The following is a 20164-nucleotide window of genomic DNA, read 5'->3' as shown; positions in this document are numbered from 1 at the left end:
GCTTGTAGAGAGTTACCAAGAAGCGTCAAAGGTGGAAACACTGCCAGAGGGGCTTGTACTGAATGAAGTGTCTGGATACTTATTGAATGATTTGGATTTTTATTAAATTTGCAAACTTTTTGATTACATGTTTTCACTATGTGTTATTATGTATAGATAGATGGGTAAAAATGGCAAATGTATCCATTGAAATAAAAACTACAACACAACAAAGTGTGCAGACAGTGTGGGTCTGAATCCACTATTCAAGGGGACAATAATCTTCCTGTTTTGTTCACCATTCCCTCTCCTAAACTCTTTGGGGGAGCATCGCCATTCTGCCAGTGAATCTTTACTCAACTCATAAACTCGTAATTCTCTGCTCATTTTGGCTCAGACATAGAACGGCCGTTCAAGCTGTTCTTCAAGGACCATTCAGAGAGTTTCTTTCAGGACTAGTTCAGATGGACCAAGCATACTGACATCTGGAACCACTGCATGTCCAGAGTCCAGTCTTTTCACTTCTCCTTGTCACACACTGTCCTTTTATCTTAGTGAGATTTTCATCAAATCTCCATTTTCTCAGTATATGCATGACCACTCATTTGTACAGATCCAAACAGCAAACACAAAAAGTAATAATGCCATTTGGGAACGGTAGGAAGAAGCAGAAACACAGGAAAGGTACTCGGCTCTCGGAAAGAGCAACCTTCTCATTCTCCAGAAGGAACTTCTAGAAAATGGCATATACATTCAGACATCCGGGGTGTCATCATTATAAGTACAAAACTGGTACATCTGGGAATTGAAGTTAAGTGTAAGTACTGTGAATCATCACAATATGGACCATCCGTCATATTTAAAACATTCGGTGTCAAGCAATTTCTTTGGACGCTGGTGCATCCTTGTTTGGAATCTTACATAAAAAAGAGTATCAGTAAAACAAAGAAGACACAGGACAAAGTATTTAACAAGGCATCCCAAAATATAAAAAAGGGAGTGGAGTGAGAAAAGTGTAGGACAGAATCACAGGAGAGAGGAAAACCGAGGACTGGTGTGAACGTTTAACAGTGTGAGGAGCCTCAGCAGGGAAACAATAAAGTTCTTCACAACATCCATCAACACTTCATCAAAAAGCTGAAAAGAAGTCACCACAAGAGTCACTTGTCAAGGCTGCATGCAGCTACTTTATTGAATTCTTACATAGAACAATAAAGCACACTGACTTCATATAAGAAATCGTACAAAATTATTTATTCTAGAACTGTTCAGAGTGTAATCTGCACATTCAGAAAACAGGGACTTTGAAGGGACAAAAAAGAAAAAAAAACAACAACAACAAATTCAGTTCAGTCTAAAAAGTGTTTCCAGTGTTTTATAATGCAGTACTATATAAATGAAACAATATTCTCCAATACCTAAACTAAAAAAAACAAATAGGTATAAAGACTTCATTTATATAACCAACAATAAGAAACTGCATGGCTTTTCAATATTTGTGAAGCAAGCGATTACTTCTGGAGATTGGGACGGTTTGGCCCTCTGGGAGAGGACGGCTCTGATTGCTAAGAGTAAAACATATTGATTTTCAGTCATTGTTATTTAAAAAAGAGAAATTCCTGCAAATTAAAACTCTATGAATGATACTTTGTGATGCTGTTGACCTCACGACTGTGATTTTTCCTAAGAAGCAAAATGCTTTGTACGACTGAAGTTGCTGGGGCAAACTAACAGACAGGCACACATAAACATTCAGTGCTTTAGACATGAAAATGTGCTACAAGGTCCGTCTCACTTTGGATTTATTGATCCATTCATTCAATTTACACTCATTATTATAAATGTATAGGGGCTCACTTCAAATCAGCTCACACCTGTAAAGTTTAGGTTGTAACCAGCAATAAAAGAAAAGTGAAATGTTGATGATAACTAACACATATATCCCCTGGTGATGAAAGGACAAGTGCCTGCGTGTCTGGCTATGGGATGGTCCAGTTGCTATGTCTCTGTCATTCCAAAGGATGACGCATCACAAACATCTCTAGTACTAATGCATTGCATTTGTTATTCCAACAGATGGTGCATCACAAACATTAACACTGCTTTTACGAATCCCATACTAAATGGCATATAACAGAGACATGCACATTGAATGATGCACTGCAAACATTAACACTTGAGGTCTATGTGGATTACTTCGCTTTCAGTCCGTCTTTGACAGCTAGCACTGCTAGCTAGTGAGATAAGAATACTACTCCCAAAAGAGACCTGATCTTGCCTTTCAGCTGTGCTCCTGAATGCCTTGCACTTATGGAATGGTATGAAGAGTTCCGGACTTTCAAGAATACACAATTAGTGCATTGTAGGGAAGTTTTCTTTTTTTTCCCTCTTTTGCTGAAAACATTGACACCTGGACTTGTGTGTAACACCATGCAAATAGCTACGCCACACCTAAATGGGAGAAACTGCTGCAGCGACAATCAACAACTGGGCAAAAAGTCAAGTAGGCATCTGCCACAGCAAGTGGGCACTTTGAGAGGACCCTGTGAATGACAGTGTGCTGAGACAGAAGAAGGGACCTTCCAGCATCTCCATTAGATGAACCGTTAAGAAAGTAAAAAGAGGACAAAAATATAATGCTACTGCCCTCTAGTGCTGGCTTTAACTTATTTTATGTCTGTTTTTCAACATAGGAGACTGTACATTACTTGGTAGACTTACACCGTGAGATTGAGTCATCACTTATTATTTACAAAAGTACATTCTGTTACCATTTTTTATTTAGATATTTATTATACGTATTTTCAGTCCAGTGTTTTCAAATATGTCTATTCATCCATTTTCAAAATTGCTTATCCTGAGAAGGGAGACAGGGCAGGAACAACGTCTGGACAGAGTGCCAGCTCACTGAAGCGAGGACTCACTCACTCACACACACACAAGTCCACCTAACCATCGTGTCTTTGGACTGTGGGAGGAAACCCAACTCAGACCCAGGGAGACCATGCAGACTCCATGCAGTTTTTAAATATGTCTTCTTTGAAATGATTGACTTTGATAATGAGTCTTTTTGTCATCTTGCATGCTTACAATTCAATTTCACTGAAATGCATATATCAAAAGTGAAAATGATTTAATGCCGGCCTTATGCAATAACAAACATGAAAAAACAAAAGCCTTTGGGCATTCAGACCAACATTTTCTGAATTTCGGTTTTGGCCTAGAGTTTTTCCTATGGTGGCCTCCCTAGCCCTGTCCCTTACGAGGTGACTCGTTACACTGCACGATGCCCATGGATCAGTACAACAGGAGATGGCGGAGGTGTGTGACAGGTTTGGGTGGGCAGTGGGACTCCCACATAGTGGTAAGCACTAGCTGCGGTTCCTTGTGTCAAAACATGTTCACCATAACAGGAGCTGATAAACTCTGATATATTAAATTTTTGTAACATTTTATGTGCCCACCAAATACCAGAAATCAGAACCCAAAGCCTTTTCTCTTTGGTTATAAGCAAAAACATATGCAAAATGAAAGCCTAATGTAATGATATGGCTGATATAATCAATACTGATTTTAAAATTAAAAAACAAATGAAAGATAAAATAAATAACAATAAATTAATATGCTTCAAATAATTATATATACAATATATAAATGCACATTCAAACTATACACTTACTCCAGCATTTTCTATTTACTTTAGACAGCCATGTTGCCTCAATGCCTGTATATACTGTAATGCTATTAACACCCCAGAAAGAGCGCAGAACTTGTGTTTGTCTTCACAAAGTTCACAAGGAGTTGTTTGGAGAAGGACAATGAAGCAAGAACTCCTCATACATATGGTGGGCGGTTTATTTGTAGCTGGATGGACTCTCTCTGGACAGGATCAGGAGAGCATAAGTGTCCATGGGTGTGTTAAAAGAAGGAAGAGAAGATCATTAGGACAGAAGACAAGATGTTGACGGGAGAAACGTATCTTCAGGTTTGTTGTTTTGGAAGTGTTGTTGTCACCCTGAAAATGGAAAGTGAGCAGGGCTCCAAACAAACTGAATACGTCAATTTGGGACACACCAACAACATGGCACTAATGTGTCATTTATAGAAAAATGCATACATGACATATGCGCATTTATGTTAGGTTCACATTGATCATGAATTTCTCCTTATCAAAATGTCAGTTCTAGATCTTGATCTTGAAGAGCTTTGACGATTTGTGATGTGGGATGAATGCTGTCGGTATTTAAATGCTGCCAGGATGAGCCCAGGCTTCTCACGACTCTCACCTGGAAACACTGGCTAGTATACGGACAGAAGGAAGGAAGGAAGGACATCTTTACGTGAATTATGAAGTGCACTCAATCGCTAAGTCAGAAAGAAACGCTACTTTGGTTAGATTGTAGTTAGATGGAATTGTTAGATTGGAATGGATTCTGTTGAGTTACAATTATGGCCCCAGGGTAGCTGACAGGAGTGGATTAGTTTTTAAATTATGTATGTACACAGATGAAGAATTGCCTGCTTGTCTAACGTACAGGAGAATTCCATAAGGGTAAATGCCACAGTATCTTTACAAATGGAGAATTACATAAAAGGACAAGGGTACAAGCCGACTCACTGCGAGTTTGAAACATGTCGTATGCTGCATTTTAAACAGGACTCTGAAGAAAGATCTGGTGAACCTCGGCAGGATTTCATCAAATGTATTTAAGAGTCTACAAGGAAAACAAACAATTAGGGTAAAAGGAGGCAACGGTGGTCTCACAAGGGCATACTACTACTATTCATAAGGAGAGTCTAGAAATGGAGAAATGCCAATGCAAGCTGGTAAACAAATTTTAACATGAAAGAGGATCATGTTTTGTCCAGATAGAAAATGACCTGCCTGTGTGCTGTTCAGATATACCAGAATGAATGGAAGATGTCCATGAAACGTCCTCAGTGGGTGAGGCGGAGTTAGACATAATGTCATAACAGGGTGAGACACTAGAGAAGTCACCCATAGTAATGCAGGCTGAGCCTTGAAAGTGTATGCAGGAAACAAACTGAAGTGAAACTTTGTGGCTAAGGAAGACTTGTACTTCATTTACGCTCAGATCAGGATATGCTGCAATATGAAAACTAAATAAGTAATACTTGCAAATGCAGACCAGTCGAACACTGATATCATTACAGTTTTCCTGATAATTCCCCTCAGACATCATCGATTTGAATGTTTGAAATAATTCTGATGTGTGGTAGGGGAAGACGGGGCAGGTTGTCTCAAGGGTCATCTAGCAAAAGTTATTACATCTATGGTGTGCTGACGTCACTGGATAGCGTGTAAACAATACAGTGATGAGTAGCTAATGAAATGAAATAAATTAGTTCAACAGTAGGATTGTTGGTTACATCACGGATTAAAACTCGTATTTTTGTCAACGAAAAAGCATCTTTTCGTGTATCAGAGAGTTTCACATTTCCGGAGAGTATTTCAACACAGGTAACTGATTTGAAGATCTTTGAATTCTGAATTTATTGTGCAATGTGCTAGTTGTTTACAAGAACTTCATTGGTGCTGCTGAAAACTGAAATGTACGGACCTCTATTGGGGCATGTTGTCACATCACATGCGTCGAATTCCGTCAAAACAAGACTTCATTTCATCATAACAAAAGGATGATATATGGGAGCATGACGCCACTGATATCATCATGAAGTTGCCTGCCCCCATTTGCGTTGGTGGAACTGCCAGAAGCAGCAAGAAGTTTAAGTTTCGTTACGGATTGCTGTGCAGCTATGGCGCTGACGTAGGCCTGGACTAGACCTGTAACAGTGAGCAGCCTATAACTGTAAAATTGTGTTTTATTACAGGAACATGATGCTGTTGCCACTGAGTTAGTCTGTAGTAGTTGGTATGTTCTAAAGGCCTACTTGATGACAGCTTTAACTATTCGTGACAACATGCCCCTGCTTGTGAGACACATCTCAAGTGTCCCAGTTTAAATTAGTTTATTACATACTACGTATCTCTGTTGATAATGCTTGTTATTTTGTATCTGTTTAATGGTAATTTACCTAATCAATGCAGGCCTTTGCTTGGCAATAACTTTATATTTGACCCATCCACAGCTGACTAAGTAAAACCTGAGACAACTTTCCTCATCTTCCCCTACAGGGATGTAGCATTAATCCTGGGGCATTGTGGCAGGTAAATATTAAGGGAGTGCCTAAGTACAATAAAATTTAAGCAGAATGTATAGCATGGATGCTTACAATTGTTTATGTACATATGTACAGTAACACCTTTATGTTGCCTGCAATTCTCAAAACTTGACCTATCCAGGACCAGCCCAAAGATTAGGTATCTTAAAATTTGTTTTTTTTTTCAGTGTTGGTAACTGAGTTATTTAACAAAGGTTCACCTCCATGCATTCTCTATTTAGGAAGCAATTTTTTAATAAACCACAGAAATTTCTTAAAAGATCAGTGTGGCTTATGATCTGGTCGGATGCCTTTAATAACTAAAACAAACATGATTGCCTTCTGCTGTGTCATTTTTCTCTTGACTGGTAAATATTCAACATATAAAAAAGTGTTGTGTTATTAATTTCCCCTTAATGATAATTACATGAATATACATTACTGGGTAATCATTAAAAAAAGTGCAGAAAATCTCAGAAAATGCTATTTGAGTTTAATTAGGAGTAAAAGGCCATTTAAGTAAGAGAATGGTTGGTCCGAGTTTGCTAAGTTTTCACTACTTCTAGGAATACTAATACACTAAAATAATTTTACGGATGTGCATGCAAGTTTTGTTGTAGAGTTCCCTCTCCTGTCAATGTGAGTCATTGCAAAGTTACAATGAAATGCACACCCCGCTCCACACTGAAGAAACACATGGCAGTAGTAACACATAAATTGCTATTGTGCCAGTTAGTTTTGAAATGCAAAAAAATGAGGTCCATTTAATTTGCTCTACTTTCTCATAACATAGTAATGCCACAAAAAATAAATAAATTAAAAAATAAATAAATAATTTGGCTGCCTTCCTGGTCTTTGCACAACATATTCATTACTTAATTCTTCATATCGTAAGTTATGCCTTAAGACAATTATATTTTTAATAAATAATCAGTCTTTTAAAGTTACATTCATATTAATTTTGACTATTTCTTTTTTTAATGTTGATTTTCCAGTAGTCAATGCCAGTTGAGTCTGAATTGTCAGGGAAATTGCAGAAGACACTATAAGTGGTGTCCTTGTCATACCGTTGTGACATAACGAGTTAAAAGTATTTCACTGAAGAAGTCAGCAACCTCTAAACTACTAAAAGAAATGTATCACGAGAAGAAACACTGTCCATAAGAAGTTATGCTCTTTCTACTATGGGGAACAAGTTCCAAGTCTGCCATTTTCCATGATAAAATTTCTTTTGATAAAAAAAAAAAAAAAAAAAACTGTCCTGAGCTAAAACTTTAAAAAATTATATTTTCCCTCCTGTCTTCACAAACCTAGTCAAAGCAGCATTTCACATGAGCTGGTCCACCTGATAATCCATGCTGAATAACCGCCATGCTTCAGCTACCTTCAGCATCTTTCTTTCCTTTACTGTCTTGTTCCCTTTCTTTGTCCCCCAGTACCAGCCGCCCAGGGGCACTGTCCATGGACAAGGCTCCGTGTATTACACCTCTTCCAAGAGGTTAACATCAAAAAAGATACGGCACACTGAAGCTCACAGGTAATTTCTACAGTGTTGTCTCATCTCTCGTTTCACTTCCAAATTCTTGTTTCAAGCCAAAGCATCCTTTTGCTTCTTGAGATTCACTTGGCACGTGTGCCAGGGGGTCTGACCGGATCAGGTAACTAAAAGAAACAGGAGAAGATGAGAATTAGTTACGTCACGCTGATTCAACATACTCCAGGAAAACAGAATGGAGAATGGGAAAGAGTAACATTGTTTTTATTTAAAATTTGTGGATCCTAATAGTGTTGTAATGCTGTATGGCGCAATATGTGCATATTTGGTTCCAGCTATAGTTTCACTCTTCTCTACTAACTATTGGTAGATGTGGCACAGGAAGGGGAGTTTGCTATAAGCATGGATGTTATTTAGCTGTTCCTCCACACATAAAAGGAACTAAATAAAGAGAAATAGTGCCTTGTGTCTGTAGGCTTTATTTTCAGTCTTTTTATTTGACCCTTAAAGAACCTTAAGTTTCCCCTTAATGTGTGTAACTTGGTAGTTGCACATATTTACAATGAAATAAACACAGTTGCAATAACATTTAGACATCAGCTCAGCGTGATGGGAACCACAACTCCCTGTGTGACCCTTAGCAAGTCAGCTCCATTTTTAGAAATGTGAGAACCATGGTACAAATGGCTTCAGAATGGGTCCACTATAGAAGGGTACAATGAAAAAGATGTGTCTGATAAGACAATTATGGCACAGTAATGTGGTATTTTCTGCTCTAAAGTAACAAATTGTTAACACAGTTGTAAAGGGCTATGTAAAAGTTACTGTACATTTACTTATTTGGCAAGGATACTTGCAACATTTATTATACATCTGGTTACATTTCTTTTGGTTTTCCAGTTGGAGCACAGGCAGGTGATTTGCTCAGGATCATATGGTGTCAGTAGTGGGATTTGAACCCATAACCTCAGGGTTTGAAGTACAAAGCTTTAACCACTACACCACACCGCCAACCAATTTTAATAAAATAAAATAAATTTAGTCGGAAGTTGTGCATAGGAAGTGTGACCTACTGACAACTAAGTCACCACCATCGACACATTGTGTCAGTGTTTCAACTGTTACCGTTTTGTAAATGGGTGTTTTTGCTCAAAGCAATCCCATTTAGATTAATAATTTTTAAATTATTATCCTGAAACTAAGTGCAGTGCAAATATTTTATAAGGGCACAATATAAAATTGTTTTTGATAACATAGTTATGACAAGATAGTGTGATTCTAGTGTTCTACACAAGTGAATACATATTTTAAACAAAGAATATAAATGCTAAAAGAACAGCAAGATTGGAAATCAAACCTTGGGCGTAAATCCCGCTACTGACACTGTGTGACCATGAGCTAGTCACAAGACTTGCCTTTGCTCCAATTGGAAAACCAAAAGAGAAATAACAAACTGTATCTCAGATGTTGTAATTTGAAATGAGTAACGGCAACAGCCAAATAAGTACAGCAATAACATGAAGAGTACAGCATATATCAGCAGTTCCCAGACTCACTCCTGGAATACCCTTATGAATGCTGAGTTTATTTAATTATGTACTCTGGTTCTGTATATTCAGAAATTCACTGCAGTGTTCTGCTGTGGGGCGGCACAGTAGGTAGCGCCGCTGCCTTGCAGTTAGGAGAACTGGGTTCGCTTCCTTGGTCCTCCCTGCGTGGAGTTTGCATGTTCTCCCCGTGTATGCGTGGGTTTCCTCCGGGTGCTCTGGTTTCCTCCGACAGTCCAAAGACATGCAGGTTAGGTGGATTGGCGATCCTAACTTGTCCCTAGTGTGCACTTGGTGTGTGTATGTCCTGCAGTGGGCTGGCACCCTGCCCGGGATTTGTTCCTGCCTTGCACCCTGGGATTGGCTCCAGCAGACCCCTGTGACCCTGTGTTAGGATATAGCAGGTTGGATAAAGGATGAATGGATGTTTTTCTGTGTTATGGTGTTTGGTAATATAAGTTGGAAACTATTCCGAGTTCTGAGGCTGATGCTAATTTGTTTAAAAAATATATAATGTGGAAACACTCCCCAATACTCCAAATTCTACTCCTGTTCAGGGGGAATAATAATAATAATACATTTTATTTATACAGTATGAGGATGTCATGACTCACTCCTGGATTCCTCATTTCAAGTCACAGTATTGTTTTAAATTCCAGCACAAAAATGTTCTTTACACTGTAGTAACAGATCACAGATGAGACTCAGATTCACTAGAGTGTGGAATACAACACATTTGTCAAGCATGTTGATGCATTCATTCTTTCTCAAACTTGTTTAATCCAGTTCTGCATTCTGCATTATTATCTCAGCAGCAGCCATTCTTTAATGTCACTAAAAATGTTATTGACCCCACTTTTATTAGGCATCCTTCCAAGTAAGACAGCAGAGAGGAGAGTGCATGGCTGTCTGGAGCATAAAAATACTCACACAATATCATTCAATTCCAGGCGTGTGTCTGGAGGTGGGTTGATCAAGACATATGATAAAGTGTTCTGGTGGTCATTCATTTCATCTGAAATGAGACAGACATCAGATGTCTTCCTGGAAAGCAATATCTAAAGAAATTACTACACTGGAAAATCATCAAAATAGGCATTTATCAGAAAAATAGGCCTGTTCAAGAAACAAATCAAATCAAACCAAATGTCAGTCAGATCTGATCAGATTATAAGAGAGACTAAATGACTTTGAAAAGCACTGACATTTTGTAAATATGAATATTCAGAAAACATACAGTATGAAATATTTAAAATAAAGCAAAATATTGGGGTGCAGTTTACAATGGTGCAGGATTTGATTTTAAGATTGACCTAGTTACTCCAGGTTACAGTACATGAAAACCTTATTTACTGTAATACAGCATTTGACTTTTTTAATTGATCCAGAAACTAAGTTTCCCCAGGTATTGTCTATCTCCCCCATTGTCTTGGTGAAAAAGGACTCATTTGTCTGTAATGTCTGTTCCGTGTATAGCTTGCACAGTGCTTAGATAAGCTAAGGTTAGAGTTTGACTGCTGGCAAGTTAACAAAAATGACATTCTTCAAGCTAAAGGCAGATTTCAAAGAAAAAACAAAAATGCTGTGGAAAAGACTTCAGACTCCCAGTAATAAGTTAATCTATAATGGTTTCTACAGAGACATATAAATGCACATTTTACCATGACCTTACAGATGCGATGTTAAAACTAGCTAAGCAGAAGTCTGAAAATGAGGGCTTTAAACTGATATGGGAAGGTAACATGCTTAAAACATAGGTACTGAATATTGCTGAATCATTATGGTAATGGATGTCACTGATAGAGCACAGAACAAACCAAGCTCTCCTTTATTTTTAGTACCAAAAATATTTAACGAAAGAACAAGTTGATCCTCTCTAGTATGTGTCTTGTATTTATTTGCTATTTAACCTGTGGGATTAACAAAACACTTGTTCTGCCTGTAGTGATGGAAGATTTTGCATATAACTTGATAAATACTTTGTATGTCTTTATTTGTAATTTAGGCAAAGCAATGTGATTTAGTGTTAGATTAGTGAGTGCTTACAACCCATCCCCGGAATGGATTTCTCTGAATTTTACGACAGAGTTAGGGGAGGTTGGGTGTGCCTTAAACCAGTTTGGCGAGTGTTTCTCTGCTAAAGTCTTTCAACCCCCACAAGAAAGCCATAAAGACATACAGTGCATCCGTAAAGTATTCACAGCACATCACTTTTTCCACATTTTGTTATGTTACAGCCTTATTCCAAAATGGATTAAATTAATTTTTTTCCTCAGAATTCTACACACAACACCCCATAATGACAACGTGAAAAAAGTTTACTTGAGATTTTTGAAAATGTATTAAAAATAAAAAAAACTGAGAAATCCCATATACATAAGTATTCACAGCCTTTGCTCAATACTTTGTCGATGCACCTTTGGCAGCAATTACAGCCTCAAGTCTTTTTGAATATGATGCCACAAGCTTGGCACACCTATCCTTGGCCAGTTTCGTCCATTCCTCTTTGCAGCACCTCTCAAGCTCCATCAGGTTGGATGGGAAGCGTCGGTGCACATCCATTTTAAGATCTCTCCAGAGATGTTCAATCGGATTCAAGTCTGGGCTCTGGCTGGGCCACTCAAGGACATTCACAGAGTTGTCCTGAAGCCACTCCTTTGATATCTTGGCTGTGTGCTTAGGGCCGTGAACCGTCGCCCCAGTCTGAGGTCAAGAGCGCTCTGGAGCAGGTTTTCATCCAGGATGTCTCTGCACATTGCTGCAGTCTTCTTTCCCTTTATCCTGACTAGTCTCCCAGTTCCTGCCGCTGAATAACATCCCCACAGCATAATGCTGCCACCACCATGCTTCATGTAGGGATGGTATTGGCCTGGTGATGAGCGGTGCCTGGTTACCTCCAAACGTGACGCCTGGCATTCACACCAAAGAGTTCAATCTTTGTCTCATCAGACCAGAGAATTTTCTTTCTCATGGTCTGAGAGTCCTTCAGGTGCCTTTTGGCAAACTCCAGGCGGGCTGCCATGTGCCTTTTACTAAGGAGTGGCTTCTGTCTGGCCACTCTACCATACAGGCCTGATTGGTGGAATGCTGCAGAGATGGTTGTCCTTCTGGAAGGTTCTCCTCTCTCCACAGAGGACCTCTGGAGCTCTGACAGAGTGATCATCGGGTTCTTGGTCACCTCCCTGACTAAGGCCCTTCTCCCCCGATCGCTCAGTTTAGATGGCCGGCCAGCTCTAGGAAGAGTCCTGGTGGTTTCGAACTTCTTCCACTTACGGATGATGGAGGCCACTGTGCTCATTGGGACCTTCAAATCAGCAGAAATTTTTCTGTAACCTTCCCCAGATTTGTGCCTCAAGACAATCCTGTCTCGGATGTCTACAGACAATTCCTTTGACTTCATGCTTGGTTTGTGCTCTGACATGAACTGTCAACTGTGAGACCTTATATAGACAGGTGTGTGCCTTTCCAAATCATGTCCAATCAACTGAATTTACCACAGGTGGACTCCAATTAAGCTGCAGAAACATCTCAAGGATGATCAGGGGAAACAGGATGCACCTGAGCTCAATTTTGAGCTTCATGGCAAAGGCTGTGAATACTTATGTACATGTGCTTTCTCAAATTTTTTTATTTTTAATAAATTTGCAAAAACCTCAAGTAAACTTTTTTCACGTTGTCATTATGGGGTGTTGCGTGTAGAATTCTGAGGAAAAATGAATTTAATCCATTTTGGAATAAGGCTGTAACATAACAAAATGTGGAAAAAGTGATGCGCTGTGAATACTTTCCGGATGCACTGTATGGTCTTGGGGGTGGCAGGTTTTAAGATGTTGTATTCCCCCATTGGTCTGAAGTATGGCTGTTTGGAATTGGCTTGGATCAAAAGCTTTTAAGTGCCATGATGTCCTATTGGCTGTAGGGGTTGGACAGAGAATCTATAAATCTGCTTGTTTAACCACATTCTCTCTTACTAACCAACATATGATGAAGTATCTCTCTTACCAAACTGATGAACACCATCACACCATGAACTGAAAGAACAACACAATGGAGACCACAGTTTAGCAGCCATATTGGAACAGGCATACGGCTTGTTCTGAAGAAAGCTGAGCACCAATGATGCCTTAACTAGAGACATTTTAAGTAACTACAAGTCTGTGTGCCGCCTGAAACTACACATCACCATTTAATCAGGTTGTATGGCTGCCAACATTAAAATGTACTTTGCATATTGTTATTATTTATAAATATTACCAATAACACATTATTTTATGTGTAACTTAACTCCTGCTTGTCTTTTTAATACACCTAATTGCATATAGATATAGAAGGGAAGGTGGGGATAAGTTATATACTATAATACCTTATAAACAGTGGTAAGTCTGTGAGATTAGGCATTCTGACAAAGGCTACATATTGATAATACAATAGGGGAAAGTAGAGCAATATATTACTCTACCAAGACAAAACATTGCCATACACATCTGGATACTTTGAGTCTACTGTGGAGAAAGACAAATGTAAAAAAGAAACAGGTGAAGCATCAAAACCTGTGGCTCTGGTTCTAGCAGCCATACCAAGACTAGTCTGTGAAAACCATGATAACCATGATAACTTAACATTAAGTACTGTACATTCCAAAAGTAGTAGAATTACTTGCTGCTTGAAAGAAGAGGGCAGATATCCTGGGATCTCTGCCCATAGTGCCAGCAGCCATACCACCTGAACTTCATAAGAGGTCATCCACCTGAAGCTAAGCATGTTTGGGCCCAGCCAGTACCTGGATGGGAAACCAGTCAGGAAAAAGCTTGGGTTGCTGCTGGATGAGGTGTTGGTGAGGCCAGCAGGGGGCACTTATTAACCTGTGGTCTGAATGTGGCTCCCAATGCCGCAGTGCAGTGACTAGGACACTGCTGCAAAAATGGCACTGTCCTTCAGATGAAATGTAAATCCAAGGTCCTGACTCTCTGTACTTATTAAAAATCCCCAGGCATCCTTTGTAAAGTGTAGGGTGTATCCCAATGTCCAGGCTAAATTATCCACCACGGTTTGGTCAGTCTGGCCACCTAATCACCCCCTGTCTCTGACTGGCTATCTCTTACCCCTTCACCACCTAACAGCTAATGTGTGGCGAGTGTAGTGGTGCAAAAAAGGTTGCTGTCACACCATCCAGGTTGATGTTGCACATTAGTGGTGGTTGAAGTGGCTCCCCACTCACTGTGTAGAGAGCTTGGAGTACCTTGGAAAAAAATTGAATCAAATGATTTTAGCATAAGGCTGCAACATAACAGAATATATAGAAGTGAGGGGGCCTGAATAAATTCTGAATCCTCTATAATTAGCATATGATAATACATATGTTACATTTCAATCATATAAGAAAATGTTTCAATTCCAACTGTCTGTAAAAGTAAATATTTCTGCCTTTGCAGATATTGTATGTGAGTTTATCTGATTAAGATACAGTATAAACCAAAAACATTTCCAGAAACTATGTAAGAAAATGCAAGACAATCTAATATTAATGTTTTTATGTAAATTATGTTCTTAGCTCTTAAGGTTGCCTTGCTAGCAGGGCACTGAACTGAAGAGCAAGTTGGAAGAGGAATGACAGGATAAACGATTCAAGCTCAGAACAAGTGCACAAAAAAGGACATAAAGCGTCACAGATGAATGCATAAAAGTGAGGCAGGCCATGCACTTCTTAATGAGCAGACAAAGCTCTTAAAGTATGCAGTTGTCAAGAAAACAACAGCGCAAAGCGTGTTCTTTAGTAACCAAGGCAGCATGAGAAGTAGGAAACATGTCACTCATTAGTACTGGGTGTGAAACAAATATAGAAACATATTTTCTAAATAAATATCAGGTCTCTCTGCCCTTTCAGTCTGATTAAACTATGATTTAAAAACAAAGAACAAAAAAAACTATATCACTGAATATTATGAAAAACAATAGTAATTTTTAACATTCAAAAATTATAGGCCACACTCAGTTTAAAAAAAGTTTCATAATTAAATATTAAATGACAATAGGAAATTATTAATGAACCAATGCAATGAACATTTTTAAAACTGAAACACCAGCCTTGTTCTTTTATTTGTTCCTTTATTATTTTTTACACAAAGTCTTCCTCCTTTCCCCTCCTCTCTACATTTTATCTTTGCCCTACTCTTCCCAGTACATAATATACACTGTACAGCTGGACTCCCAAAAAGCCTCACCACTCTCTCCTCCTAAGCCCTAAAAGAACAGTGCTTCAAAAGCTTGTACACTTAAAAATGAGTCAATAAGCAAATACTGCTTGTTATAATTTCAACTGAATATTATTTCTTTCACAGCATCATCAGTTAGTAATGACCGTGAATGTAAAAACTACTTTTTTTCCACAAGACTGCAAAGAAAGGTTAATTTTCTTTTAATGTTCTCTTTGCATTTGATGGCAAAAAAAACCTGCAGCTTCAAATCTGCAGTCATTCTTTATGAAAACTTTCTCTGTGTTTCCTGAGATTACATGCAAGTTTGTGGAAGCACTTCATCTGGCTTTAATGGTCCTTGGCCACTAAAGAGAAATGTCCAATGATTACCAGATGCAAAATAATAAACATTTTATGATAGGTTGCTTCACTGCAGGCTTTCTTGGTCTTATTAAGCATGCCTACTTTAAAATTCAACACCCACCTGTAAGTGTCACTTAAAATGCCAGAGTGATATTGGAGAGAAAATGTCTTACAGTTACTTCTAGGAACAACCAACCTATGCACTAGGTGGCCTTCTAGCTGGACTTTCCCACATACCAGAAAACATGCCGCCACCTTCGAATCATGAAAGTCACATGGATTTCAGTGCATCAGCATTTCCATACCAGACTCCTGATCTTTAACCAGGAGGGATTTTAGAAATTTCATAGCAGTGCATGCGTATAAGAATAATGCTGGATGATTATTTCACAGAGCAGATTGATGGATGGAGTCACTGAGCAATGCTGTGTTTAAAATGTCCTTTTCCAAAGCTGGATCAAATCTCTGTTAGTTGCAGCATAAATTAAGCTTGACAGGCAATTCTCTTTTACCCATGAAGCATCTTTATCTCAGGAAATGCTTGAAAAGCAAGCACATGTTTCTGCATTTCCTAAATATCACATAGCACTAACTAAAATGAACTGCTGAGGCAGCAGAAAGTAATGCATACAATAGAATGAATGCTTCTGAGTTCAGCATGCATTCTTTACAAAGCTTATTGATCCCCAGTCATGTCAGATTTACAATTACTTATACAGTAGCACATAAAAGAGTGATCTTCTAAAGCAACCAGGTACTTAAAGAGATCAGCATGAAAGAAATACTCCACAGGAAGGGGTACAGGTCAGGCAGAACAGAAAGTGTGTGGGGAGAGGTAGAAAGCATTAATTGTTGAAAGAAAGAAAGAAAGAAAGAAAGAAAGAAAGAAAGAAAGAAAGAAAGAAAGAAAGGCATCTGGAGTGAGACATTTTCAGTCTAGCTGCTAAAGATTCAGAAAAATTTAACTTTACATTTTTTAACTAATTTTCCAATACTGGCCGATTCCTATTTTCTTTCTATTCATTTTCTCAAACAATTTTGTTTAAAAAAAAAAAAAAACTATTTCTAAAAGCAGCCATATAGTACCAGTATGGCGAGAAGTATTTCCTGCATGGTTTAGTGCTCAGTCACCTGAAAATAAACAGCATTTATTTCAAATTCTACTCTAGACTCTCTGTGCTACAAATTAAAAATCCAGCAAGACCCTTTACAGTGCTGCAGGGATGATACTCACCATTTAACACATTCATAGATATTTGAGACTGAGCAGAATTTAAGTAGCTGTAGCAGTTGCTTGTTTAGGCAGTTACTGTATGTTTTCCATTTTCTTTATGGCATCATGGGTATAGCACAGAGTTTATTTGTTGTTGTGAATCAGATTTTTGTGTTATTCTGCCTTAACAGTTATTATTTGCTTGCACCACGATGCTTTTTACAGAGCAGAAGACCTTGGACAGTGTAGTCAAGTGATTAAACACTTTTTGACAATTTTGACAATATTTATTATCAATAAAAATGACTTTGCATAGTACACTATATATGTATATTTCTATGTATATATTTCATATCAGGTGGCAGAGTGGTGCGGTAGTAGTGCTGATGCCCCACAACAAAGATGCTGGGGCTCACATCCTGGGCCTTCCCTGCATGGGGCTTGCCTGCTCCCCTCATGTTCATGTGGGTTTCCTCTGGTTTTCTCACACAGTCCTTGTGCCCTGTGCTTGCTGGGTTAGGTTTCAGTTTTCCATTGAAACTGCTCAGAATATACTAGGTCTAGAAAAATGGATGGATGGATGAATATTTCATTACTTTTGATTTTTTATTGAATATATTTTCATTGCATATCATTATGTGTGATATTCTGATTGTGTTGTACAGTATTTATAATTAGTATATAGCACACTCAGCTTATATGCAGGACTGTACATTTCAAGAATAAATGAAATTCTGTGCAAACAAATTTCTCTCTCCAAAAAGCTGTGTTCCAGGTGGCTTTTGTGAAATAGTAATTTCTCATGTCTAGTGGTTACCACTACAAAGTTGTAAATTCAGGTTGCTATAAAAAGTGGTAACAGAACATAAATGGCTTATAATGATCCTGGAATATTTATACTTTCACTGCAGAATACTGGCAATGCCACAAAGACATATTCATCAGTTGTAAGAACAACTGAGGGAATGAGTGAGGGAGTTAATTTTATGTGACCAGGTACTTAGAAGGGTATATGATACCACACTGTGGTTCTACAGATTTGCAAGTGGGACAATATTGTTGATGAGTTACATGTAATTGACTGCACAGAAAACGTCTAAAGCAGTAAAAATAAACAATGTTGAATTTAGGATTATAGAAGTCATATTTAGATATAGTCTTTCAAGTCTAATATTCAAGTAATACAATATTAAAAACTTTAAAATAATTATTATTTTATAAAGTAAACACATCCTAACTCTACACCAGAATAGATAGTCTAGTTTCCACATAAACATTTAAATAATGAAGCAGGACAAAAGATGCATGGACAAAAATATATTGTTATTAACATCCTAATAATAAAAATAACTGGTAATTTATTAGAAGGTGGCAATGATAAAGCATGAAATGGAGTTTGGTTGCTGGAGCTACTGGGATCATTTCCAGATGGAGATTTCATAATCTTTTACAATTATTGTGCTGAGGTAAAACATCTCACAGACACATACTGGTAAGCATTTGCTGAGCACATGCAATGAAAAAGAGATATTTATAGGAATATATAGATAGAAAAAGTAGGAAGGAAGGAAGGAAGAAGCACAAAGCTCCTTAGAGATGTCCCCCCTTGCCTCCCCCAAAATCAATTCCCATTGAAGCAGGGCTTTCTCTGGACTTGATGTTCTGACTCACAGAAGTACTCCTGCCACAAAATCACTTTTTTGGTGACATGCAACCACTACAAGACATCTCAGAATTTTAACTATATTGCCCGATTTCATTTTGAAGTATTTTTGAGAATGTAAAACTGCACATCATATAGATAACATGGTCTGGTGTGAAGTGGAAACACAGGGAACATGCTTGAAAGACGTTACTTTCCAAGTTAGAACCTGTGGTCACTAGGTGGTGCTACGTGCCTAAGACACGCCGTATTTACTGATTTCCTCAGCTCAGGTCTAATTTACTTAATAAAACACTTAATTAAAATAAGTTATATTGTGAAATATATTACCTTTCATATTACAAAAATCTGAATTTATAGGATGACTAACTGTCTGTTTAGTAATGTCTGCATGATACCTTTAGACTATTTTATAGAGGCAAATGATACTTTAAGCAAAGAATTCCCTATTTTGATGCACCATTACCTTCTGCAAATTGCCTGTCTAGATGCACCATTACCTTCTACAAATTCCTAGAGATACTTCAACCAGTATTACCAGCACAAAAGTCACGTACTATTTCTTTCTGATGTCTTGATACCATGCACTAAGAAGGCTGCGAGACCACCAACAGGCATAATGGACCATGGTCAGATTCGTTGTGAATTACTCTAAACATATGAGTGCACTTTTTCTAGTGCCAGCCTTTTGACTCATAGCAATGCTATTCAATTCATAGTGAATACTGATGCAGTGCACATGATAAACAATACCTGACAGAAGAAAAGAAGTTAATGAAAAGTAAGACAGTAATTATTCCTATATGTGGATATGAGTGTGGGCGACAAGGTGGCTCAGTGGGTAGCGCTGCTGCCTCGTAGTAAGGAGACCCGGGTTCGCTTCCCGGGTCCTCCCTGCATGGAGTTTGCATGTTCTCCCTGTGTCTGTGTGGGTTTCCTTCGGGTGCTCCGGTTTCCTCCCACAGTCCAAAGACATGCAGGTTAGGTTAGGTTAGGCATTAGTGATTCTAATTTGTCTCTGGTGTGTGGGTGTGTCTGCCCTGTGGTGGGCTGGCACCCTGCCCAGGGTTTGTTCCTGCCTTGCGCCCTGTGCTGGCTGGGATTGGCTCCAGCAGACCCCCGTGACCCTGTGTTAGGATGTAGTGGGTTGGAAAAATGATGACTGATATGATTGCAGTGAAAATAAAACATTTGAACAACAAAAGAAAAATATTGTCCGAACTTTAATTTTTTTTTTTTACTGAAACTAAAAAGCTTGCTTATAAAGTCAGGCTGGAGAAAACACTGAAAAGATGGTAATTTTTGTTTGCTATTATTTTAAATAAGGCAATATAGTAGTAGTAAACTTCTGTGAGATCATGCTTCAAGTCCTGCCAGTTAACAGAGACTACCCTGAGCACACTCATTAAAAAGATGAAAGCTGCCAAGTCACTCAAACTGGTGCAAAGTCCGCAAAGGTAGAGGCTTAGAATGTCAATTCAGCTGCTTCATTTCTACAGTTTGCAAGTATTCTGTATGTTTATGATT

At 38.4% G+C, this 20164-nt stretch overlaps 1 protein-coding gene across 4 annotated transcripts in view; it reads right to left on the bottom strand.

Annotated features, from left to right (window-relative positions):
• Nucleotides 1–1139: 1139 nt before the first annotated feature.
• The window catches only part of kcnt1a (potassium sodium-activated channel subfamily T member 1a), a 225710-nt gene continuing 206685 nt past the window's right edge, over nucleotides 1140–20164 (bottom strand). For all 4 annotated transcript variants that reach the window (XM_051931758.1, XM_051931760.1, XM_051931759.1 and 1 more), the window contains 2 exons: nucleotides 10135–10219; nucleotides 1140–7824 (listed from right to left, as the gene is read on the bottom strand). In XM_051931758.1, the coding sequence (XP_051787718.1) occupies nucleotides 7707–7824; nucleotides 10135–10219 (203 nt within the window). In that variant the 3' untranslated portion in view covers nucleotides 1140–7706. The remainder of the gene's footprint in view (nucleotides 7825–10134; nucleotides 10220–20164) is intronic.

The sequence above is a fragment of the Erpetoichthys calabaricus genome, chromosome 9, assembly GCF_900747795.2.
Source record: "Erpetoichthys calabaricus chromosome 9, fErpCal1.3, whole genome shotgun sequence".
Classification (NCBI taxonomy): domain Eukaryota; kingdom Metazoa; phylum Chordata; class Cladistia; order Polypteriformes; family Polypteridae; genus Erpetoichthys; species Erpetoichthys calabaricus.
This window is presented reverse-complemented; position numbering and strand designations above follow the sequence as displayed.